Source organism: Notothenia rossii, assembly GCF_949606895.1.
Source record: "Notothenia rossii genome assembly, chromosome: 5".
NCBI lineage: Eukaryota > Metazoa > Chordata > Actinopteri > Perciformes > Nototheniidae > Notothenia > Notothenia rossii.
In genome coordinates, this window is record NC_136903.1 from 15,406,360 (window position 1) to 15,432,316 (window position 25,957).

The 25,957-nt window shown below is 39.4% G+C and overlaps 3 protein-coding genes across 6 annotated transcripts in view; all 3 read right to left on the bottom strand.

The window, feature by feature from the left end:
* Window positions 1–720: 720 nt before the first annotated feature.
* On the bottom strand, window positions 721–4,774 carry morf4l1 (mortality factor 4 like 1). The gene is made up of 12 exons (XM_079684613.1): window positions 4,623–4,774; window positions 3,739–3,785; window positions 3,579–3,646; window positions 3,399–3,485; window positions 3,129–3,206; window positions 2,980–3,005; window positions 2,744–2,835; window positions 2,544–2,645; window positions 2,353–2,441; window positions 2,054–2,226; window positions 1,281–1,365; window positions 721–1,194 (listed from the first exon to the last, which is right to left on the bottom strand). The coding sequence occupies exons 1-12, from the start codon at window positions 4,660–4,662 to the stop codon at window positions 1,110–1,112; spliced, it is 972 nt and encodes a 323-aa protein (XP_079540739.1). The 5' UTR covers window positions 4,663–4,774; the 3' UTR covers window positions 721–1,109.
* A 1,607-nt stretch (window positions 4,775–6,381) lies between these two features.
* pias1b (protein inhibitor of activated STAT, 1b) lies at window positions 6,382–14,867 on the bottom strand. Of its 2 annotated transcripts, none has more exons than XM_079684669.1 (14): window positions 14,786–14,867; window positions 12,609–13,041; window positions 12,358–12,442; window positions 12,103–12,150; window positions 11,610–11,700; window positions 11,369–11,503; window positions 11,159–11,264; window positions 10,877–10,950; window positions 10,512–10,672; window positions 10,035–10,168; window positions 9,786–9,960; window positions 9,516–9,655; window positions 8,348–8,385; window positions 6,382–8,249 (listed from the first exon to the last, which is right to left on the bottom strand). In XM_079684669.1, exons 1-14 carry the CDS (start codon window positions 14,807–14,809, stop codon window positions 7,911–7,913), a joined length of 1,983 nt encoding a protein of 660 aa, XP_079540795.1. In that variant the 5' UTR covers window positions 14,810–14,867; the 3' UTR covers window positions 6,382–7,910. The 2 variants fall into 2 exon arrangements, with proteins under 2 accessions (XP_079540795.1, XP_079540796.1); XM_079684670.1 differs by having other exon boundaries at window positions 14,740–14,796.
* Window positions 14,868–16,068: 1,201 nt separating this feature from the next.
* The window catches only part of skor1b (SKI family transcriptional corepressor 1b), a 42,378-nt gene continuing 32,489 nt past the window's right edge, over window positions 16,069–25,957 (bottom strand). The window contains exons 3-10 of one of the 3 annotated variants that reach the window (XM_079684673.1): window positions 23,198–23,611; window positions 21,030–22,774; window positions 20,617–20,710; window positions 20,415–20,519; window positions 20,234–20,293; window positions 19,770–19,844; window positions 17,560–17,634; window positions 16,069–16,807 (exon numbers count right to left, since the gene is read on the bottom strand). In XM_079684673.1, the coding sequence (XP_079540799.1) occupies window positions 16,710–16,807; window positions 17,560–17,634; window positions 19,770–19,844; window positions 20,234–20,293; window positions 20,415–20,519; window positions 20,617–20,710; window positions 21,030–22,760 (2,238 nt within the window). In that variant the 5' untranslated portion in view covers window positions 22,761–22,774; window positions 23,198–23,611 and the 3' untranslated portion in view covers window positions 16,069–16,709. The remainder of the gene's footprint in view (window positions 16,808–17,559; window positions 17,635–19,769; window positions 19,845–20,233; window positions 20,294–20,414; window positions 20,520–20,616; window positions 20,711–21,029; window positions 22,775–23,197; window positions 23,612–25,957) is intronic. The other 2 variants (XM_079684674.1, XM_079684675.1) reach the window with 2 other exon arrangements.

Genomic DNA, 25,957 nt, shown 5'->3' on the forward strand with positions numbered 1-25,957 from the left:
TTTCTTTTTTTATTTTTACATTTAAACCATTTTATTAGCATTGGTCCATTTTGGGATTTGTCACTTATCCAATTTTCAAAAGGTTTATAAAATGAATTTATTTATTTTTACCAGATTAAGCATTTAATCGGGTATTGAATGTTTAATGACCATTTCTTGAATTATTGCATTTATTTTACTATATTGGCCTGTTTTCATAGATGGGAGGGATCTGCCTGCAGGCGCCACGGCAGGCCCCAGGAGGTGAACTGGGACCTCTCCAAGTAGGTCTCCATATTTAGGTCTGTTCGGGGACTTGAACTGGCGACCCTACGGCTCACAGTCCAAGCCCGTACTGACTGAGCCACTGCCATTTATACTTGTCTATCATGTTTTAGAAGTAATTCAAAAGCAAGCTTGCAAAAACGGGTGAACATTTAGTTTATTTTCTAAATTGATGTCAGTTAATCTTTGAGTGATATACAATTACCACTGAATATAATGCAGACATAATTACCGTTTGTGAAGTTTCAGACAGTTCAAATGATGTACTTAAATAATAAGAGCATTAAAGATTTTAAAATCCAATGTGTCCGAGTTCATAAAGACAAAGTCCTTCAATCAGTATTAGTAACAACATTCAAAAGCACCTTACTCCCCCTGTAGATAAAGAGAAGGACACCACATCCTACCTTGACCTAACTGCAATACAAAGGCTTAAAAAACAAGATGAACCAAACATTTGAGAATGAGATTTTTATTAGAAAATGATGACAGCCTACAAGACAAATTTAGCCAGCATCTGAACCGAGACAGATAACAAAAACATAATCACGATGAAATTCCTTTTCAAAAAAGCTTGGTGACAAAAAAAAAAAGTATCATAGAAACTAAAAAGTGGTACTCAAAAACATACCAATACAGGAAGAGCGTACTCAGCAGCTTTCCACATGAAAGAAAATGAATTTGTCCAGGGATTAGTGTGATCTTGCTCTGATTCTTCCTTAATAAATCCAAAGATCTCGCACAATCCATTCTCCAAAGGCTTTTTGTGAAATCACATCCTTTTCGACAGGTAAGAATGTCGTCTCCGAACTTCAACACACAAAGGCTTCAGATCCCAAAGAACCTTAAACTGCCTTGCGGTGGTACTCTGGAGGGGCAACTTCATAGTCACTTGCATTGAAAAGCGATGCAGAGTTCTTCACAAGATACCTGGAATAGAGTTACATTTGATTTATTAAAAAAGGTGCAGATTTATCACTATGAGTCTTATTAATAACAATGTTGTGACTACTCACTTGAGGAAGTCTTGTAGATAACTGAGCAGCAGGGCAAGGCTCTTTTCATCCAGGGGAGTGTACGCCAGCATAGCTCCAATTCTCACTTGGAAAACCAAACAAAGAAAGGATTTATTATTTTATTTATTATAACCACCACATTGCCTGTGTCAAAACAAAGATATCAAAAGAAGCAGGCTGCCCTTTTATTTCCATGTGCAGATTGAGTTGATGTGGTTTAACTGAGTATTTGATTTTGTAATGCTCAAGACGATAACATATAAGCAGGTTAGGGCTGTTTTAATGTTCCGAGTAGAAAACCACCAGTCCATCATTTTAGACGAAGTTGTGATTTTAATTATCAGGATTTTCAAGTCAAAACTCAAAAGAGTCAGAGAGAAGTGACTCAGCCATGTGTGCCATGGAGAATTTGTAAAAGATCAGACACAAACTTATTTTTTTTACTTTTGGTAGTTGAAGAGATACACATTGGGGTCACATGTATTCTTTTTAATATAGCCAGACTTGTCTTTGAGGCTAATAAGAATATCCACTTTTTAAGGGGTTAATAATGATAATGGCAGAGCAAAAATAAAAACCAAAACTTCGGGGCCGTGCCCAGAACATTATTCAAAAATTGGGAGTCCATGGGGGAATAATTAGATCCCTAAATTGGACAGTTTTACTTTGACTGGGATCACTTCTACATTCAGATTGCTGCACTAATTCCACTGCAGAAAATCAGATTTCTGTAATAAATACTACAGCAGGTAATGTTGTACAGGTGCTTTTACCAAAGAGTCTGAGAAGGTGAGGGGCGCCATAGATTTGAGACATAGATGTATCCGGATGGTTGGCCAGGATGTCTGCGTACTGCGGCCTTTCAAATTTGTAGAGAAGTTGTGTGCCCAGCATGACACTGAAATATTCCTTGATACCAGCAACCACCTCGTTCACTGCAAACTCCCTGAGCAGGGGAGGAAAAACGAGTTACATATCGATGACACAAAGCAAGTCATGTTTCTGCACTGCCTGGTGATCTACAACAGCTAAGTAAGTAAGTATTGTAAGTAGTAACAATGTGTGCATTTACTTGCTGTCAGAGTTTCCTCTTGATTTCTTGTAGTTTGCATAATCTTCCAGGACTGAATCAACGTTCTTCTTGGCAGGTAGGTGGAAAAGCTGAAATCATGAAACAAAAAAGAACAATGCTGATAAATAACTTTGGAAATGATATAATGCAAATACATGTGATTTATTTAATACAATGCTGCGGTTAATAACCTGTTTTTGTCGTGTAATCAGGTCCCAGTCATCAACAAGCCATGGTTTCAGTTCCTCAGGGATTTTTACTCTCACCTCCACTCGATTTATGAAAGTCTCCTCCTGAAAAAACAGGAACCGATGTCAGAAAAGCCACACAACGAAGCTTATAGCACAATGCTTACACAGGTAATGCCTCAAAAGTGGCTTTATTAACTCACACTTTCAACAGTTGGGTCGACGCGTGCCCTCTTCTTTCGTGGAGGGTGGGTTGGGTCTCCTCCTGAACTAGTACCTTCACCGGCACCAGGAGCTGCACATTCAGAAACATAGCTATGTGTTATTTTATCCATAAAAACAATGACGGTGGAAACACAGTTGCAAAAACCTGATGATTTGTATTTTAGAGAGCATGTACGTACACCAATATGTAAATACACAAATATGATGTACTTACTCTTTTGTTTGTTCTTTTTGGTTTTCCTACAGAAAAAAAATAGAAAGCAAAGGCGTAAACATGTGTTTTTTTTAAACATTGACTTTAAAAAGCGTGGTAGGAAACATCAAATCAGCTGACAGGTAGAATAAAGAATGACATTAACTCACACATCATTTTTCTGCGGGGGAGCAGGTATTTTCTTATTTGGCGCAGCACCCCTCATTCTCCCTTCTACATAATGGTCTCTAAATTAAGAAAAAAAAACATGTTCAATACTTAATACATCGTTCATTTTCAGGAGATTAGAGGACACAGACAGTGGTGTTTTTATAAGGCTCTTTTTGTGGACCTTGGCCATAAAGAACTCAAAATATTTACATTTAAAACATTGAAATTAGTAAAAAAATACAATTAAAAACACGAGACGATAGACTTACTGATTGGCCCTCTGAAGCTCTTTCTGTTTCTGCAGATTAGTGTCCACATACTTTAGCACTCTGCTTTCAGGAACCCATTCGTCCCAGCTGAAAGACAAAACACCATGACATTAATTAATCCCATTGAAACCCTATACCGTGCAATTCTTAAAAATGTCATTTATTTGAGCAAACACTTACTTCTTATTCCAACCACTGTAATGAATAAAGTATTTGATATGTTTGTCCTTGATGTTTATCTTAACACACTGCAAAGAAAGACATACGTTATTGTCAAAAATGTACCAGACACAGGGAAGGACCACATGATCAGAGAAACAGGCTAACTAAGACAGCCTACCTTAGCTTCGTAGAGCAATGGCCCATGAAAACACAGCACTCTTTCACCTGAACAGAGTGTCGGTCAATTAAAATCAGCATGAGATCAGTTCGAGTGAATCACGATGAAAATGTAAGGCTGACTAAACTACTGACACACACACAAAAACAATTATTACACCTACATTTTAATTATTCAACAAATGTCTGATGGCCGAGAACAATCATTACATCAAGGGGTAGGGCATTTGTTTAAGCCGCACAAGTGGGACTCATCAGTCAGGCTAGTGTCAAGTGTTTCATTTAGTAGCAGACTTGGTTTTTGATCTATGTGTAAAGCCAAAAAAGTAATCAGTTATTTGCAGAAATAGTTGACCAATATATTTGTTATATATTAGCAAGGGGCTACACATCAACTAATCCTAAATTACTTTCGATGCACGAAGCTTTTTGCATTTCTCTGAGAGCAGCAGAAAAAACACAATATGACAACAGAAGTTAGCCAGTTAGATCTCAGATCACAGATCTACACTAAATGGTATGTAAAAATAATACTGTCAATGGGGAGAACAGAAAAGTGGGCGGTGAAATCAATGGGAGCTAACGCTGCATGAATGAAGCTACCGCTTATAGTCAGAAAATCCCAATAACGCTAACATTAAAACCATACATTTTTCAGGTATGCTCTTGCTAATATAACACGATGTTGAAAAGAAAATCAGGTAGAGATACTTCACTAAAGCGGAGGATAAAAACGATCAAACCTGTTTAGTGAAACAACAATAGAGGCTAACAGAAATAGCGGTTCGTGCTAATGCTAGCTAACAGACACCGGACATTTCCGAAGGTCCCAGTCCTCACCGAAACCATAAACCTCTCGGAAAATATAACAAGACAGTGTATTACCTTCTTGAAATTTAGGTTTCGGGTCCTGTTTCGGCGCCATTCACGGATTAAACTAACAAAATATGGGGAAAATTGCTAGCTTCCATTACAGTCTGAAACGGTGCTGCTCTCTACATACGTCATAATCAACGCGATGACGCAATAATACCGCGACCAAAGATGTGGCTCACGATGAAATGCCAAATTTTAATTTATGCAGAGTGAAAATAACAAGTAAACGTGTTTTTGAACGTCTGTGTCCTATATTTTTCCCTCTACATTTGTATTCCGGTTTTTTTAAAACGATAGTATATATTATTTGTATATTTATATTGCTGCTCCTGAAAGGTCCACAAAATGTACCACATAGGCCTACCACATTTTTAATATAATTAAAAAAACAGAATAGAAAAATAAGTAATTGTGGCACCTCTATAGTCATCATTCTGAAGCTAAAAAACAGATAGGGATCAGCTGAGACTTAATTTAGGAGTTTTATGAGAAAACAGTGTATACAGAGAGGGCTTTAGTTGGTCCTCTATATCACCCTGATTCAGTATAGGGTTTCACACAAAGCATTAAAAGCTGCTTTGGTTTTCTTCCGACAGCTCGACGGCGGAACAGACCCTGGTGCAGCTTTATTTGTGCCAGTTTTTGGCTCTAAATGTGCAGATTGGTTTGGCTCACTGACAAAACCTAAATGCAACCGAGCCATTGTGTTGCTATTGGTTACACCTAACCAAAATGTGTGTTCAAATTGTGATTTAAGGCAATGTGTTTTGAAGCCAGAGGTGTGCCACTGGCATAATTACAAAGAGACTTCAATTAAAAATAAATGGATACTTTTACTATCAACTGATAAATTAAAGTTTAATTTGAATGTTAATAAACTCACTTATTAATAAAACGATTATTCAATGAATGAGTCTAGACTGTATTTTGTTGTTTGTCTATTGTGACAAATGAATAATTCAATTTAAAAAGGAAATTAAATGAATGAAATTTATTTATAAAAGACATTTCTCCTTTTGCTACATGTGTGTGATTTCACATACACCACCAGGAACCTTTCCACTGTGAAATTTCAAAATGTCTTTGATAATGTTCATTATAACCAAACACAGCAAAATCTACACTTCTGTCTCTGACGTTAGGCCACCAACATACTCAGGCCTCCCTCTAAACACAGGCCATGTGAATAAAAGTAATATGAAAGCAAGTTTCTGAACAAGGACATTTAAAGCTTGATCTTACCCTGAACTGTGTTAACTGTAGCTGAAATACAATAAGCAGTCTATGAAACATTGCTTAGTCCCCCTCACCACACCAAGGTCCCTGTCAAATCTTAAAACCTATTGATCCATGACTGGTAAATCAATGTCTGAGAACTCAGCGTAAGGGCATCTGTTTCATATCAGTTTCAAAGATGTAGGCAGTTTAAAATAGGCGGAGCAGGGTGGGAAATATATTCAACGATACAGATGGAGACACTTTTTTTCTGGACCAAATACCAAGAAAGCTAACTTCACTTCCAGCCTCAAATGTATTTTATGTTTAATGCTAGTTAACATGAACCCATACTGACCTTTTTCTTCATCAAATCTTTGTAATTCAAAGGTACTAAATTGGCCTCTGATTTAAAGGCATGCTTTTTAAAGTGTTTCAAAAGTTTGATTAAGTTTAGGATTTTCACCAAGCAACTAACTGGATTAGAAGACCTCTCAGTACTTACGGTAACAAAACACATGCAGCTGAACAAAGACTGTCACCAGAGACACTCCAAATGTGCACTTTCTTCTGTTTAATTCTTACAAATATCAAACAGCACAGTAGACCTTGTAGCAGTTCAAAATGATCAAAGCCTCTATTGAGTTATTGACATCATCTGATAGTGAAACAAAAGAAAATGTTACAATGCATGTCAAGCAACTATGACATTTTTAAATAGCATTAATTATATAATTACAAAAGAAATATCACATACAATGACAGCAATGTATATTCACGAATCAAATGAATGCTTAAAATATATATGATAATAAATAATCCTAATTGTAAGCATAAGTCAAGAAAAATAAAGGGAGGGGATGCGTCCGTAATAACTTCAATGGTTTTAACTTCTGGGCCAAAATGCATGTTTTGAAACACTCGAAGACTAAGCTATCACAGCTCTCTAAAAGGCGTCTGCAAATACACTTAAGAAAGAAAGGCTCTGCATCCTGAGGCCTCGCCGCAGAACTGCTCGCTCAGGACGAGCGTTCAGGTCATTCGCAGAGGCATGCAAAGCTGCAAACGACTAAGTGTGAATGCCTCACTGCTCCCTACAGCCTTTATGTAAAGAAGCAAGTGCTAAAATCAAACATAAAGACATCATGAAATGTTAAATAAAGAATGAAGTGGATCGGAAGCTAGCTCCGTCTTGAAAGAGGTCAACCTGTCACGTTTCTGTAGTTTCCTGTGAATATTTTCAAAATAAAATAGACGTAGAAAAGTACACAACAAAGAGGCTGCTTGCTGGACTCGTGCCATTCATTCACACCGTGTAAAAGCCTGGTCTTACAATACTGACTTACTTCTTATTTATATGTATTTTAGGTACAGTCTAAACTATACACTATTGTTCATATTTGACTGAAACAGGCAAAGAGTGCAGTTATGACAACAGAAGGATCTAGCTTTTGCAATTCTAGTGTCAACAGTTCCTAGAGGCATGAGGAATGCTTCTTTTAAAAAACCGCATACATCCAACATAACTTACATCATAAATAATTTCTTAAGAATAATATGACCACAGCATGAGTGTCTTACAGAAAAATCTACAGTGATGGCTAAAATGGCCAGATCTCTCTGCTGTCAAATCATTTAGACAGATATGATGCCATTTAGAAAATAAAGAAAAGTTTTACATGTTCCTGTTTTGCCTTTTTTACATCTATAACAATGCCCATTTTCTTTATATTCTAAATATCATGTTACATAAGGTACGACCTCATTGGGTTCTGTGCACATAACATTATACTGAAATAATGCCATCAACATGGAATATCGAAACAAAACTGTAAAAACCGGGTACAAAAGGTACAATATAATCAAAGGACCACGTGAAGGGGTGTGAAAAAGTCTTCAGTATTCACAGAAAAATATCAACTGAAGTAACTCACCGGACAGGAAGCGTCCTAAGTTTATATACATATGATAAGTAAAATTGAAAATAGATTTTCCTCTCTGTACATAGCACTGTATTCTTTCATCTTCTTCCGTATTTACAAAGACCTCCCGGTCTCCCTTGTCTGTTAGTTCTGTGTGGATCTAGTCAAGAGAGATAACGTCAGATATGGAGCCATAAATGGCCGCCGCTGCCGCTGCAGCTTCCACCGAGGACCTGGACAGTCCTGAGAGGTTGTCCCTGTCCCTGTCCCTCTCTCTGTCTTTGTCGCGGTCCCGCAGGCTGCTGGAGGACACCAAGCTGCTGGTGCTGCCACTGTTGCTGCCTCCGTTAGTGGCGGCCAGCGTGCTGCTCCCCGGGGTGCCCGACTGCTCCCGCAGCATCTGAGAGGGATAGGGCAGGAAGCGGTTCAGGAGCAGGTCGTGGTCCTCTGAGGCGGACGCTGAGGCTGCTGCTGCGGCGGCCATCACCATGTTGTAATGCTAACAGAGAAGAGAAGGGTTACCATTAACATTAAACTACCAGACATAAACAAGGGCAGTATGATTCTGCTGAAGGTCAGGTGTTGCAGTGAATATACCTGATTGTCGCCTTGGAGGAAGGAGAAGAAATTTAAATCTGTAAGAGAAGACACAAGACTCAACAACAAGGAACAAACAGTTGTTTACATATAGGTGCACCTTTTTAACTATGTTTCAATGTCTAAAACATGCATTGCTTCAACATATTGAAACAAAGAACGGCTGCTGTAGTGTCCCGCCCACACTTTGTGAGGCTATACTTCTCCTTGAGCAGATGGAGCTGCAGCAATGACCCTAACACCTAAGGTAAGCTTCTTTACAGAAATTGCAGTAGATTGACAGGAATTGTAGAAAAATATAAATCGAAAAAAAGTGATTGTGTTGTCTGTAGATATTTGAGGAAATTGCAAACAGGAACAGCCAATACCTAATTCACCAAGTAGTGGCTATTTAAAAAAAACATAGACAAATATAACTGTAAAAAATGTAATAGCACGATTATCCCTTATGTTGCGGTTAATCAAATATTAAAATGACTACTGGTAGTTCAAATAGCAAGGATCATAGCAATGGCAGTTGCAGTGTGTAAGGGGTGCAGTTTGGTCTGAGCTCACTTTAAAGAGATGGGGCCTTTATCCACAGGCGGGATTCAAAGCTGTGTTTTTATTAAATGTGCCAACTGCTAGGACTGTCTTAGGGAAGATAGCTTTTAGATGCGCAGCTCCTCTGTCATGGAATAGTCAATTGAAATGGAAACTGAGCAGTCTGGTGCCACTAAATGTTTTTAAAGCTCGGTTGGATGCTACTCGATCCGAAGCTGTTGGTACCTGTCCATGTGGATAGTTATGTAAATTGTAAATCCCTGTAATGATGCCCTTTTTTTTGTTCTGTTTATGTTTTTATGTTTCATGTGGAATCTACTTGAGCAGGTCTCCCTTGAAAAAGAGATCAATGATCTCAATGGGATACACCTGGATAAATAAAGGTTTGAAATGAAAGCCAAAACTAGTCTTCATCTTCAGGACATATCACTCAACCACATCTCAGCAAGTAAACACAGCTCAGCGTTGAGCTTTTCAGCTTCGGATGAACCTTAGAAGACATATTCCTTCTCCAACAGTATGGACCGAACACATGAATACTGTTGCCAATAATATTTCGATCACACATATGTGTTTATTGTATAAAGACACACTCAGCTAAAGTTTATTGTAGTGACAGTCGTACCTGGCAGGTCACTAGTTGTGTGATAATAGTGGCGATAGTCCTGGATGAGGGGAGGGGGGGGAGGAATGTAGCTGCTCTCCACAGGGGGCATGCTGGGATCTCTGCTCACTGGGGAGTCCTGGGTGTGTAGGTTCAGTACTCTGAGGGGAAACACAGCGACATCACATCAGTCGAACAAAGGAAGTAACACACCAGAGCGCAGCACAAAGGTCTTAAAAATACATCTTTTTACTGTTATCTAACTTCCTGTTTTTTGGTTTGGAGACTCACCCCTTGCTCGGAGGCGGAGAGACGGGGGACAGCGAGGGACAGGGTCTTTTGAGAGGCGGCTCGTCGTCCAGCTCCTCCTCTGAGGAGCTGTCGAGTGTCAGGTCGATCACATCCACTTTCTTGTTGTTGTCGTGTGATCCCCGCCTGTGCTCCTGCGGGTTGGTCTGAGACGAGTCTACAAAAGGAACAGTTACCTCACACTGTGCTCAATCAAACACAGGAAGACCCTGAAATGCACACGCTACATACCGCTGTCTACGCCGTTGTACGAAGCGGACACCTCCTGCACCTCTCTCTTCGACCTCATGGGATGCCAGTTTCCATCTTCTTTGAACTGGATTTCATCGCAGTCAGAACAGCTATTCAGGATTTCCATGAACAACCTGAGGAAAACAGCAGGACAGTTCAAAGAGTTTAGCCCCTTTGCAACCAGTACAACATCAGCTTCAGTAGATCTTCATCCTTTAACACTGATCATTTGGAAATACAGTATTGTTGGAAATTAAAGCTGCAAATTCTATCTGGGTTTTTAGGCAGTTATATAAAAAAAAAAGAATACAGAAGGTTGCTTTGGTGCAGGCTTCAGGTACAAATGAGATAATAACATATAAAGCAGTAAAGAAACAATTCCATCATTTGGACTCCAAAGCACTTCTTAGATTGCTCTAACACAATGAAGAAGGACAGACAGTAATCTAGCAGGAATGTGTGCCGCGTTGTGCTCACCCGTCGATAATGAGGTGTTCGTACGGTGCCTTCTTGTCGCAGACTGGACACACCCAGGTCGGCTTCTTCTCGTTCATTTGGATGTAGAGTGTAGCATCGAAGCACTGAAGGTGAGAACACGTGAGCGCTCTGCAAGGGATGGTCAGCCTCATCTTCCCCAGCTAATAGAGAAAACACCAAATAAATGTGACTTCATTAAATCGTGTATGCACCATTTTGTTTGTTTGGACATAATATTATAATAGGGCGAATCTGTTTGTTGACAAACTGGTTCTGCAAGTATATTATGAAAGCTAGTCAAATATTTCTCCCAACAATCTAAAATAACTTTTCTTTAGAGGAGCAGTGTGTAGTGGAGTATTTACAGGACACAGGAGAGAGACTCGTAGACTGGTGGTGGCGATCTCACTCTCTGGATCAGCTGTTAACTTCTCTTTAACTGTCAGAGAGAAAAGACAAACACAAAGATTAAATGAGTGTGTTTCATTCAAGTGGATTTGTCAATTTGATCAATACACACTAGATAAAACCAGAGAACATGGAATAACCTATCTTTAATTCCCCGGATTTCCACAAAACAGCTGTGTGACAATATGAAAGTGAATTGATATGATTGTCTTTGACTTACAGATGTAGTGGAAACTTACTCAGAGCTCTCGAGTGGTCCGGGTTTCTTATTCCTTTGGCCCGTAGTCTTTGCAACAACACCACAGAGGACTGCTGTCTCACCAGATACACAGCCATGGAAAAACTCTGACAGAAAAAAGATAGAAATAATGAGCGAGTGAGTTACATCTAATGTCCTTTTTAATGGGCTATGCAGATTGAATCCCAACGCTTTGCAAACGTCTTCTTACCCTCCCAATTTCTGAAGTCCATGACACCACAATGGTGTTGGGTACTGTGGTGGAAAGTCGGACCAGAGAGGTGATGTTGATGGAGCGACTGGGCCTTTTTGGTTCGACTCCATTTTTGGTTGGAGGAAGATATCCCTGCAGAGACAACATCCAACATCAGTGACCTCGATTCTCAGAAATTGGTGTCGTGTTACACAGAAAGTATGATAAGATTATCCATTCACAAACTGTCGGGACTCACCGGGAGATTACAGGGTTTGCCGTTCACCTTCACACACAGATTAGGGGGGAAATGATCCTCCTGGGGACAGCTGGTCTCTGATAAACAAAATCTGAAAAGGAAGAAAAATAAATGACAGAAGCTCTAATGTGAAGGACAAATGTAAAAAACTAATATAAGCGCTTTGAGCACCAGGAAAAACGCTATATAAATGCAATGTATTATTAATGTATTATTAATGTGTTTCTCATGCTAATCTAAAAACTTCCCAGCTTTTTTAGTGAACATGCCTTACACTGTAAAATAAAGAATAAAGTTAAGGTTGAAGTTAAAACTTGGGTGAGGGTTAAAATTCTTTCATCTGAATCTGAAAAAGATGGATATAAATGACAAAAACTGTACAAATGCCAACTATTTCTGGAAACTTCTCAAAACTGAGAGGCTAACCGAGCCCCAATATTCACTGAATGCAAATCTACTTATTGGTTAAAAGAGAAATGTATGTTCAACATACCTTAACTGGACTTGAACAGCAAAGTCACATTTGGTCCCAGATATGTCCCTAAAGAAGTGAAAAGAGTCAGAAGTCAAATGAGGCTGGCCCAAAGTAAAACAGCATTTAAAACACATCAGTTTACTACAATTGCTTGCTGTGTCAGATATAACAGCTGCATTCTAAATCATGTAAACAGTACATTGAAAATAGTTTGGTAGTAACATTGTGTTTTTTCTTCCTTCTCGTCTCTTACCAGAGAGCTTTCTCACTTACATGGAGCTGCTGATCTGTGTAACTTGGTGCGGTGTTAATGCAAAGGCATAACATGCTTCCTGGAACCGCTGACTGTTGTCTGAGGCTACAAAAAAGAAACCACAACACAGCATGACACTCAGAGGGGAAACCTTCAGCATTTCCTAGGCACTAATGGCAACTCATATTGAACTTTGACCAAGCACGGTTTTTGTTACAGATATCTGTGGTCAGAATGCTCCATCACCCACAGTAGGAAGTGGTGGACTCACCCAAGCTGGTTGGCTTAATGAGCTCATCCAGAACGTCGTAGAATGGCAGTCTTTGCAGCTTGACATCGGGGTGAACAGGGTGCAGGGCGGAGGGGAGGTGGGACAGATTCAGCTCGTGCTTCGGCCCGAGTAAAGAGACCGGCAGCAGAGGCGAGGGGGAACCGTGGCTGTCAAACCCAAGCTGGGCAAGGCCAGCGGGCAGGCTGGAGGCCGAATGAACGCCAGGCAGAGCCAGGTCCACCGGCGATACCATTTTGGTTGGGAAGCGCCGTCTGTAGAGCTCTTTGATCTTCATCTGCACTGCCGGACTGCACCCAGCCTTCAGTAGGTGGAGAGCTTTGGTCAAAAGTTCGTGTTTGCGGCCGTGCTTATTCCGTCCTGCATAACCCAACAACACCTGGAGCTCCGAAACTCGAAGGCTCATTACCATTTGCTGGAAGAAAAAAAAAGTGGCCAAAATTGTCTGTTATTACAATATTATTATCACAAACAAGTCTAATTTTCTCATTTAGGCTTTACCACTTAAAGCATGTACTATTCAATCATGTCTGATTTATATAATTCAAATCCTGCTTAGAGAAGTACGATTTATAGAGTTTCTTTGGACTTTTTCTGGGTACAATAAAACCACACAATAAAAGCAGACACAGTATATTTAACAAACAAAGCCACCAACATCATTTATACTTCATCAACTTATAGCTGTAATGCATAAAGCATCACTGCACATGTGGGAAGTGATAATACAGGGGGGGAAACAATAGCATGAATATCTGCACAAAATAATGGAATATAATACAGCAGAGACGGCGTCTTGAGACAGTGTCAGAGAGGTGTCAATTCAAACTTTGAAAAGTAGCTTGTGAAGATGTATTAGCCTGCATTATACCATGCAGTGGTCGTTTTGCTTTAGGATATTTATATTTCCAACAAATATATTCTATAGTGTATAATGCAGTCCATCAAAGCAAAGGGTAATGTTACCTGATGTTACATTAAAAAGGTACTCATGTTTTCATGCCCACCATATGTATAGTACTCTCATGAACTACGATGTTTAAAACGTGCAATGTTGCTCTACACAACATTAAAAAACATAATGTTTGTATTAAAAGACAACCTTTCATTATGAAGAGCATAATGCAAATGTCACTTTCAACCCAGTTGATCAATCAAAATCATCTGCATGTTAATTGACAATCCCAATTAGCTCTCAATGTTGGACTGGAAAAGCTGAATATTTTAGTAACCGTAAACATACCAATAATGCTTAATATCTGGCTGCTTAATACCACATGTTGTGCTAGATGGAAGTGAAACATTGACATACACTCACTAAATGTAAATGATATACAAATGTATGTTAAATGACTTGTATACAGTATAGATTTAATAAGGCTAATACGAGATTAATGAGTTGAGGCAACAGTGCAGAAATTCGCTAAGGACGTGAGGAGATGAAAACAAACCGTTTCACAGAGAGTGTTTTCTTTCAAATATGAATTACGTTCTAATATAAGAGGGTAGAAGAAGGTTGAGGGACACATTTAGCATATGCTAGCTAACAGCGCCTGTGTGATACCGGTGTAATCTGACTGAAACAGAAACTAAAGACACAGTATTTCGTTTATCTCGTCTATTCAAACAATAATCGCCACATAAACAACATTACAGTCAACAAGACTGTGGATAGTGACCATATTTCGTGGACTGCTCCTTCACATCAAATACAAAAAATAACGCCAATGGAAGCTACATTGCGCTTGTCTTCCAGGGAATAGACAGAGCCCTTTTTAAAACAGATATTGCAGTTCACCTGATGCTCTATTGATAATGTCAGTTACCTAACACCACGGTGCCGTCGGGTACAACACGTAGAAATGAATGTTGTTTTAGTATTTGTCTATAAGCGATATCTGGCCCTAACTGCAGGTGAGCCGCTCAGCGGAGGCAGCCTAACGGAACGTCGGCAACAATAACAAAGCTAATGCTAACGGGCTAGCCAGACAGCTAACAGCTGGTCCGGTCTTCACTGCTCTGTTGTTTTGGTATTAAATGCTTTAAAAGCAACACACATCGGGTCTCTATTTTCAAATAACAATGGTGCTATGATTTGAAATTCGAATCTTACTGTATGAACTGCTTATTTGTCAAGCTAATGAAGGGGCTCGCTTTACCTTCAGTTCCGCACTCTCCGCCATCTTGTTACATTATCTGCGCATGCGCAACGGCCATCCTCAAGGGACAGCGAAATTCAAAATTGAGTGTCGCTTCCTGACCTCATACAGCAGGGGGCGCTACCGCGGCATATACAAACTGTGTTGTAAGTAGATTTACTCAAGTCCTGTATTTTAATACAACTTTAAGGGACTTCTACTTTACTTAAGTATTTCAATGTTTTCTTACTTTGTACTTGCTTCCTCACTAGCCTACGATTTACCTAAATTGGTAAATGGTGTGCTTTTACTCCATTAGCCTACATGAATGTATTACCTTTAGGGAAGATTTGGATCAATGAAGTGAAATATAAAACAGCACTTAAATAAGACTTTAGTCACACCTGGAGTCACATTCACAAGCTACCCTGCAGCATACAAGGTAATTAAAAATATCTGCACATTTATAAGGTTTAATAAACTTAAATGCGCCAATAATTATCATCAACACATTATATTATAGGAAAATGGGCCAATCTGCCTTAGAGTACTTTTGTTGGTACTTTAAGTATATTTTGATGCTAATACTTTGACATGTTTTAAATGCAGGACTTTTAACAGAGTATTCTGGTGGTACTTAAGTATATAAGTGTACTTCTCTAAATGTAGCCTATCTGAAGAACTGTATTCTGCTCGTAAAAGAGTGCATACAAAAAGGTTCGGTTAGGATGTTTCTTCCCTTTTATTCAATTTACAGCCTGCATATTTTTATCTTTAAGGATTAATCGATTATTTAAGTTATCATTGACAGAAATAAATGATTACCTTATTGATAATCTACTAATCGTGTAAGCCATGCACAAATGATTAACAACATAAAAGTAAATAAATGTGCTGCTTTGAATCATTGAAAAATAAACACATGATATTTTGATTTAGACTGTTGGTCCGACAAAAACTTGAGGACGTCACCTTCAGCTCTGGGAAATTGTATTTAGCGACTATTTACTGCAATGTATGGCTATATATTTTTTTATGTGAAAAATCAATTCACTGATCAAATACAAATATGTACAGGGTAAATAATTAGGCTGAAAGTTGCATTCATACAGCGTTTCTAAGAAACATAAAATATGTTTTCTTATTGATAAGTTCCTCTTTTGGCGATCCATCAAGATCCATCCAAACAAGATCATTTGAAAACACAAAGGTCAAAGTTTCACATGAATCAAAAGCAGAACAATATGGCTTCTTAATTTAAGCGTTAGGCTATGGCCTAAATTCCTTTAATTCAAGTTGACAACAATGGGCATGATTCCAAATTTCTTTTCATAAAATGATTTATTCATCAACGACAAAAACAAATATTACATGAAGAAATAGGCTACTCTTAGAATATGTTTCAATACATACAAGGTCGCAGTGTACAAATAGCCTACTGACTTCTGTAAAGTCTTCAGAAACAGTTAGACATGGTTTGACGCTTCAAATAATTATATTGCAGGCCGATTTCATTTTTTATAGAAATTACCATAATTTGTTTAAAGTGCATAACATCCAAATGAAGCTATTGGCCTGCAAAGAAGAACATAGAAAATGTATTAGGCTTATGCACAATACTGAGAGGATAAAGAGCAATGAATTGGCTATTAAAAGCCTCCATTATTGACAAAAAAAGAGGAAATAACAACCTATTACAGTATACACACATTGTCATTGCACTTTGCCACAAATAATAAATATCATCAATGGTATCATTTCAGAAAAACAAATTATATATGCAAGATGGACATAAATACTAAGGGTGTAGATACACATTTCAATTCAATATATTACAAGTAATTACAAGTTAGTCTTCTTTAGACTGGATTCCTCAGAGGTTTTTCATGGTTTGACAGAAGATGTGTCCTTTGTGTCCCTTTTCTTTCATAAAATGTCATCTGGTTCAGGGTGGGAGGAGAGGAGATTTGAAGGAGCAGGATCCGCTGCAGTGGCGTGGAGTCAACATCTTACACGAGAAATGGTGTAAAGCGTCGTGAGCTTCTAAGAAGAAGGAGATGAAAGATCAATAGTGTACGAGCACGGGAGGGCAAATCGCATGCATGGAGAATGATATTAAAGTATAATAGAATAGATGTATCAGGCTTTTGGGAGTAAAACTCGATTGGTTGGTTGATTCAAGGGGCATGCTCTAAAAATGTTTTGGATGTCAGTCAGTGTTGGTTGAAGTATTATTGCCTTTCTTTGAGCCTTGAGGTGCAAACATAATCTGCATATCTTCTTAACTGTAATTCCCCTTGAATGTACAACAATTAGCATAATATTTCATCTGAATAGCCTCAAGAGTTTATTTGTCTTGGTCCAAATTGCTGCACAAAGCGTCTAAGTATGATCCCAAGTCATAATTTTAAAACCTAGGAAGAAATATATATATATTTTATTCAACAGGTTAGCTATAGCTGTATATCTTTTGGGGAAATTAATATGTTAAACATTTTAACGTATTAATTTCCAAAAATTCAGTGAATTATTTTAACTTAAAATAAAATATCAACAATATAAATCGTGAGAAAAATCATGAAGTGTCTACCACATTCTTTCAAGTAATTTGCGTGATGTGAGCACACTTTGCGCATCACAACCGTAAATGTAAGAGTCAACACACACAAATCCTTGATATCTCGTTTACACAAAGCATCTGAGTTTATATGATGTCATCAATCACGTCGGCAACATGCCGGAGTAAATCTGTAATTCCGCTGCTTTATCCGCTCCCTCTGCTTTATGTCTCTCACCTCTGACGATGTGCAGCTGCTGAACCATCTCCTCCCTGTACGACAGTTCCCTTTTCATTTGATCCTGAAAATTATCTGAGGAACAAAAGGCAGACACAGATTATAGTCAGTGATGTGGTAAATAAGCTTCCTGAAAAAAACACATCCATTAAAACCGAATTCACAGACACAAAAAGCGTTCAATTATCCACTATGCCTCTTATGTGTCACATATTCACGATAACCTAAAAATGAAACAAAAAGGTGAATATTAATTTTGTTGGATACGGGCTCGCGATAGTTTCTTTCTAGTAGGAAGTGGATAATATTCACTTGAATGAAATACAACTAAGCACTAGAATGCTTAAACTGGTCCGGCCCTACTCACAGCCTCTAGAGGGCGCTGACATCAAGATAAAGCGAAAACCCGGCCTCTAAGGGTCCAAAATGTACACTTCACATGCTGTGGTACAAATACTTAAATTACTTTTCATAGTAAAAATTAAAAAAAATCATTTCGAAAAATAATTCAGTAAACATTAATTATATTCATTTAAAAATGCAACTTTATTGCTGGATTTCTGAAAATGTTGGGGTAATGCAGCAAATAAACAATACATCATGATGTGTAAATGGTAAAACAGGTTGCAAAAGTCTCATCTCCTTTTATTCAAACTAGGCAACCTAAAACAAGTCTTAAATGGGCAATGCAAGGAACTGTTTAGATATTTTGTGTTGACTTTAATTGTCCCTTGTTTGCAGACCCATGACAGCCCTCCTTATAAGCAATTAGGTGCAGGTGGAATAAAAGCTGGTATAAATGTATAACAGAGGCATTTGCACCAAGTGTAGTAAACCAATAATGTAATACAATGCATAAATGCATAAAGGAAAAAAAATGCAGATATTAGTAAGGTCTACCACACTGCTTTATAAATCAACGTTAAGTAAGACGCATCACTGGACACTTATATGACATTTGTTGGAAGGTGGAAGATGTTGGAACAATACAATCCAGAACCCCAAAATATACCCTAAAGAGTCTGAGGTGAATATACAGAAAACCCAATTTACATTCATTTATAGACATCCTACTGACTTTGACATATTGTGTTTTTGCATAAAGGTGAGAGCAAAGAAATATAAATGCAATAAACCACAGGTTTTGTCCTAGATGTCTTTGCTGGTAAAATACTGCAGATTAGTGGTTATTTACACCCACAACTGATGGACACTGATCTTGATTAAATACGCTGATCTTAAAATTAAACAATTTTCATAAAGACGTTATAATGTCTTTGTACAACATTCGCCTATTGCACATCTGAAATCTTGCTAAATGTAATTTCATATCTGGACATGTATGAGATAGACTAATGTTGATATTTGCCCCGCAGAGCATCAAGTCTCAGTTTTCTGGGATTTAAAACAGAGCGCCAAAAGAGTAATTGACATGTTTTCAAGCATTTGTGAGAGAAGGAGAAACTCTGAACACTGCAGCAGTGAGTATGAGAGATATTGTGTCCTGCAATTCTCCTAAGATTTACATGAAGAATATCAGAGTTTATTCTGGGCGTAGATACCATTTTTAAGATTAAGAATTAGGAAAAATGTTCCACCTGCAGAGTTTAAAGTAAAGCCACAAAAGTCAATAACATATTTTGTTGTCATTCATAGCGGCTGAAAATCAATTTGGATATTTAATTTGAATCAAATTGACTTTCCTCAGCTTTTACATGTTTTTCTTGTTAATAGCTTAATATCTTTTAGTGTCCAATTATATTCAAAACAAGCTATTTGTACTCACTATATTCATTTTTGATATCATTTTCATTGAGCCCCTAACTGCACCTGCTTCCCTTCAGAGAAGCATTTTCTAAGGGAGCAGGGATGTTTTTTGGACAAAAGGTTAAAATCACAAGCCTCTGAAATCTTTATTATATGTGTCTTTGAAAGAACCTCTTCCCATCGGGAGTGTGGTCCTGAATCACTTAGGATTTTTGAAAAAATGGTGCCCTATAACAGATTTTGGTTAGGTGTGCCTCTGTTGATGTGGATTTGGTCGTGCCATGGCAAAGGTTCATGTTTTGGCCTGAATCAGAAACATGACCAGAGAGCAACACTCTACATGCACCAGAAAGACTTTTGACTCTCTCTCTGTCAGAAGACTACTTCTGTGGTCATAAAAGCCAAAAAAAGTGGGGAAAGCACTGTTGCAGAATGTAGCTTACCTTTCAAGTTTTGAAATTCACGTTCCAGCTTTTTCCTCAGTTCAACTTGCTCTAACAGCTGCTTCTGTAGTTCTTCTAAAAAGCAGACAAAAAATAGAGGACGTTGGAGGAGCAAAGGTAGCAGGCGTTTGTATCATCTTCCTTCTAGGACAGTTTTCTATTTATAATGACAGTGATGAGGACACCATCATCATTTACACAGCCTATTCAGGGCAGGTCTTGCTGGGCCTACATTAAAATATATATCTTTTTAAAATATATATTTTGGGACAAATGCCAAAGAAGCTGGCTCATTGCAAAAACTGAGAAATAACAATAATGAACGTCCAATTTCTTTTGAGTTTTGTAAAAAACAACATTTGTTCATATTGTTGTATTAGTTGTATTATAAGATGATTATAAATCATTGTTAAGTGTCTTTTTGAGTGTTAATCATTGTATCTAACAGTAAGACATGGTCTTACCTTTTGCCAGACTTTCTATGGCTCTTTGTGCTGGAGGAGCTCTGGCTGGCGCAGCCTCGCCTGAGCACACAGAACATAAATTAAATTCCTGATATTTGCAAAAAATTAAAAAACCTGTATCTCTTAAAACTTAGATTTAATAATAATTAAAATCCTACTCTCTGACCTCGGTGTAACTTACCCTCATCCGGCTCCCGCTGGTTCTCCTCGCTGCTTTGTTCATCACAAGATTTCGTTTCGACCTCCTCCACTGTGGAAGACGGCTCCTCTTTACTTGCACTCTCATCTTAAGAGAAAATAAATCGATGTGATTTTCACCGCCAATTCTTTTTTTTCAAACAGCGATTTTTTTTTTTACAAAAAGCAGTAAAAGAAAGTCTAACCATTTGATGTAAGTACTCCAATCTTGTAATTCGCAGGTCTGAGCTGATACGGACTGCTCCTTTGTTGCAGCTCAGCCCTCTCCGGTGTGTACACCTAAAGAAGACACAATCACCACTTATTTTAACTCTTAAAATTACAAGACGTTTTACAAACGAATAATAATCAATTAAAAATAAAATCTTAATAAAAATTGTACTCTAAGTTGAAGTGTATATCTTTTTTATTTAAAGTTTTTTTCTTAAATGTTGTGGACATGCTGCTGCTTTTACACAGTTTTATCATAAAATACACCGTTTAAAAAACAAAACAAGAACACACATATTTTTCTCTCTGAAAATACACACACAAGTCAAGGAAAGAAGCCCACTTTAGAGAAATGTTACAGCCTGTATTTATCGCCAGTGTCACTCACTTCATTAAAAGACGCAGCTATGTGGGTCTCTGACAGCTGCTTGTTCTGCAGCTCTCTGTCAGAGGACTGGGCCACATGCAGGCTCACTTTTTGGGAGTTCACCGCTTCCTGCAGGCTCCTGGAGTCTGAATCGGATGGGGAGACACTGTGAGCCCGAGGGGGAGTCCGAGGACACACCGAGGACAGAGGCCGGGAGTCCTCCTCCTCCTCCTCCTCCTCCTCTTCCTCTGGTGTTTTATTAGTCTCTACATCCACGTCCGGCTCGTCCTCACTGTCCACGCAGGGGGACATGGACCGGTAGCTTGAGCTCTCACTTAAAAAATCGGGCGATAAATAGCCAGTGCGACCCCCGTTGAAAGCGCCCCTGTTGCCGTACAGCTTGGCGATGCAGTCCGCGTCTTTAATGACGGGCCTGAAGGCGGACACGTAGCTGATTTTCCGGGGGGCGAGGGTCATCGCCTCCAGAGGCCTCGCCTCGTCCCCGGACTTATCGTCCTCATTACGCGTGGACTGAGTGCTGGAGCACCGGTCGTTTTCTACCATGCTGTCTTTTGAGGTATTGGTGCTCCGGTCGCTGTGCTCGGAGAGCTCCATGTCAGTCTGCCTGGGGGGACACAGCAGCTCTGGCGGGGGTTTGTGCTGAGTCTGGGGGTACGGGGGCATGGGCAGTGCGCCGGCCGCGGGCCAGAACATGGGGAAGGAGGGGTAGGCGCTGTCCTTGGTACCTGGCCACAGGACACCCGGCATGCCCGCTTTGCTCTGGTCTCCCATCAGGATGTCGTCCTTCTTCTGACAAAGGCTGAAAGCTTGAAACCCGTACGGGTGAGGGAAGAGCGGCGGAGGGATCTTTGGCAGCATCCCGAAGCCTTTACTGGGCACGGGGATGACCGGGTAGCTGCGCGTGCTCGACATCCCAACCAGGTTGTCCTCGCGGCTGATGATTTTTGCGGGTATGTCAGGTGATTCTCGGGCACGGGAGTGTCCATGTGATTTTAAGGAAGAGCTGGAATCTGACCCGCAGCCTGGCAGCGTTCTCTTGCGACTGCCCCCATTGAACATGGCCTTCACGTCTTCCCACGCGTGCATCACATCTTGCTGGCTACCTTTATCTGAAAGTTGAAGATGTCGTCTCCAAGAATTAAAGTTAGCCGCGTCCGGCTGCGTGTACTTGGACTCTGGCGTGCGATGCGAGTGAAATATAAATTTATTTGGAGAGAAATACATGTTGCAGAAGGAGCACTTGATGCACTTGGCCCTGGAGCTGTTGTAGCGTGCCGGGATGAAGTTGCCTCGACTCCCCCACGCGCACTCGTGAGAAACATCAAAAGCGAAATTCTCTGGAAGTTTAGGAGGTGCGTGAGCTCCTAGGAATGACTTACAGAGTCTCTCGGCCTCGCGCTTTGTGATCATCCCGCAGCGCCTGGAGGAGATGGGCATGGCCCCGGCCCTGCGCAGGATCTCCAGCTGCACGGGGGTGCACTGCACGCAGGTGATGCCCAGTGCCACGCGCCGGTTGTGTATCTCGTTATAGCTGTAAGTCTTCAACAGCGTGTTGGATATCTGTGCGAGGCATAGTCTCTCCTGACCATCTATCACCAAAGACACGATCGGTACTCCGTACAGCACCGTATGTCCCACCTGGTTGGGCTTCAGGTTCTTGGAGTAGGAAAGTTCTTGTTTCGAGGTTGGCGAGGAGCTGGAGTCTCGTCCAGCAGGTATGGAGTCCATCATTGAAGGCCTGGCAGCTGCAGAGACGAGGATTGACATTAAGATGTGGGTTTTGTCTCTTTATAATAAGAACTTTAAAGGAAAATTCTAGTTCATTATTTAAAAACAGGTATTCAATTTTCTAAAGATTAAACATCTAGGACAGGCTATTACCAGCCTCAAATGTTATAAAGTTTGCATGAAGAGATTGTATTCAATATTTAGACTAATCCAAACATCTAAACACATTTATAACATGTCCATACATTCCTTGCACTTATCACTCCACTTAAATTGCATTGGCCTGAAACGTTAACATTTTCTCACTATTAGGCTATAGGCGAAATTCGGAATAAAATGTCATCATACTAATTTTAAAATATTCTTATAGATGGATTGAAGACATGATCAAACGCTAACATCAAAAGCATATACTCTTGAAATCAGTTGCTCAAACTCACCTTAAATGTTCACGCAGCTCCCCTATGTCGTTATTTAGAAAGCTGTGATCAAGTGGAGGTCAGAGAGATGAGAAGTATACTCTCTGTTGGATGTAAAGATGCTTTCTTTAGGAGTGGGACGCAGTTGTCCGTGCAGCACCGCCTCCCTCCTGCTCGCTGTCCTCCTCTCTCTGCTCCGCGATCGGTGTGTGCATACAGTCTGTGTTGCAGCAGCAGCAGTGTGCACATGGCAGGCAGACTCTGGTACAGCCCCTCTGACACACACGGAACTCAAGTGACGGCAAAACTTAAGGTGAGGCACTCCCACTCCCACAGACAGTATGCATTAACCATGGTTTCATGACCAATGGAGATGGTTGCAGTGTTGGTCTTATAGCAGCATACAGGTCCATGGTTGATGCATATGGATGATGTCTACAATGATCAAATAAAACATGTTATAGCCTATTTTGTCAAAATGCAATACAAAAATAAACATTATTTGTCATTACTATAGGCTGTTGTGTCGAACAATGCATTTTCATTAATCGTTTTTCAATTGCATCTTAAAAAAACGCTATGTTATTAACATTATGCACGGTGGGAGTTGGCATTGCGCTTAAAAACAGCAGGGACACATTGTGGTGAGCGTGAAGAGAGGGCCCGCTGCTGAATGAGGGTGCAGGCCCTCAACATGTGCTGGTTCCCACGGATTCATCGTTTACCAGCCACACTTCGCCTACATGCGTTTTGACAATAACCAGCTGCTCCAAAGGTCACTCTCTGTGATCTGCTCTTTGTTTTTGCTTTTTCCCCCTTTGGGCTGAAAGCGTAAAAGATCAGATCGAAGAACAATGCGTGCAGCCTCTCACCATAAACGACGCACTTTTAACTTTTTAAAGTCAATAAAGTTTTGGGTGAATCATCTTCATCATGCACACGCCGCGCCAAGCACTGATGTAATATTGATGAAGAAACGGGACACGTTCCTGTTGGTCCTACTTATGTGCGAGAGAGCTGGATGGCCATGACAATTTGTCGATAATTATTCTCTAATTTCAAGAGAGGAAAGATGCTTTGTTAATTTAAACATGGGCAGTTTTCAAATACGAGTTAATGAAATATAAAACACATATGGTCTATTTATACAATAATTGGATCGTAAAACAGTCACAATTTGATCACAACGTATTTAAAATTGGGAACCATCAAATAAAACTGAATTAATTCCCACATTTTAATTTGTTTTTCATATCTGGAGAATAACAAAATAATATAACGAAAATATGATATATTATAATATTGCAAAATCGTATTTATTTTACAATCACTACCCATTTCCATTTGGGATTAAAGACGTTTTATAACTGGATAATTCTAAAGGAAAATGCAAATCAATTTGGGGCATTAAAGAAAATTCAAATTAAGCAGCCATCTCCTCCATCTGCTAATCTATTGATTATTGAACGGATAGGGCCTGTTAAACATCGACTGTCATCAACACACACATCTTAAGTAAAAGTCATTGTTGTCATCAGATAAATCCAAGGCTTTGTTGACAGTGTAAACAACTCAACTGGAATGAAATGGCTTAAAAATCCTGTTCAACCAAATACCACCCCCCCCCGCCCCCCAAAACTCACCACAACATATGAACATAAAATCTATATTTATTTTAAAACTAAATGTAACATACACAGACCCATTCAAGTGACGTTATATAATTCCCTATGAAATAAAATGAGAAAAGTAAGCCAAAAAGTCAGTAAGGTCATAATAAGGCTCGTGCTTATTCTACCTTTTTGTGCACGAGAGAACAGCTCATTTAAAAGTGTGTCTGCATTAATCACAGTGCTGCATCAAAGTATGATAATCACCTGAACACTCTATTAAAATAAAGTCCCAGCCCGGGGGAAATCTTACCTTACTCTTTAATTGTTTTGAGGCTTTGATAGGCTTTTTAATCTAAGATTAATTTATGCATTCTTAAATAACTCTACATATGATTAATAAGCTTGAAAATTAAAAGGAAACTGAAGCAATTATAACAAGTGGTTGGTCATCACCTCATTAGATGGTATTAGAAAGATGCAGCTTGTGTGTGTGTGTGTGTGTGTGTGTGTGTGTGTGTGTGTGTGTGTGTGTGTGTGTGTTTGTGTTTGTGTGTATGTGTGATTGTGTTTGTGTATGTGCCTGTGTGTGTGTGTGTGTGTGTGTGTGTGTGTGTGTGTGTGTGTGTGTGTGTGTGTGTGTGTGTGTGTGTGTGTGTGTGTGTGTCTGATTGGTTATCACAAAAAATAACAGTAGAAGGGTAAGAGCAAAATATGGAGAGACAGTTTGATGACAATTACAGGCGAAATTGCTGCCGGCTAATTACTATTCCGTATCTTTCCAATATACTGGACGAGTCACAATCATGTATAAGCAAGATTAAATGATAGACAACTTATTTCTACTGGCTTGTTGTCAGTTATAGCAGCACAGATCCTAATCAGGATCAACTCAGACTGTTCACATCATTCACTGTGTTGATCCTGACAGGATTGTGAGCTGCTAAGACAACAAAAGACAAAGATCAGCTGTTGGAGAAGCCACTGGAGAGACGCAGTGAAAACAGTGAGACTTGCTAAATGGTTCCTAATGTGTAAAGAAGACATCACTCCTATCCTGCTCGGATGTTTATTTGTCTCCTAAAAGCCCACCCCTGGGTCCTGACCCCCACATCCTCCACCGCTAAACGGAACATTTCTTCTCACAGGAGGAGGTTTCAGTATGTGTGTG

Coding starts and splice junctions, on each gene's coding strand:
- morf4l1 (XM_079684613.1), bottom strand. CDS start 4,662: ATGGCGCCGAAACAGGACCCGAAACCTAAATTTCAAGAAG. Junction 3,647..3,738: donor CATTGCTCTACGAAGCTAAG/GTAGGCTGTCTT, acceptor CTTTCTTTGCAG/TGTGTTAAGATAAACATCAA. Junction 3,486..3,578: donor TACAGTGGTTGGAATAAGAA/GTAAGTGTTTGC, acceptor TTTGTCTTTCAG/CTGGGACGAATGGGTTCCTG.
- pias1b (XM_079684669.1), bottom strand. CDS start 14,809: ATGGCGGAGAGTGCGGAACTGAAG. Junction 12,443..12,608: donor CATTAAGCCAACCAGCTTGG/GTGAGTCCACCA, acceptor TCTTTTTTGTAG/CCTCAGACAACAGTCAGCGG. Junction 11,701..12,102: donor GCTGTTCAAGTCCAGTTAAG/GTATGTTGAACA, acceptor CTTCCTTTTCAG/ATTTTGTTTATCAGAGACCA.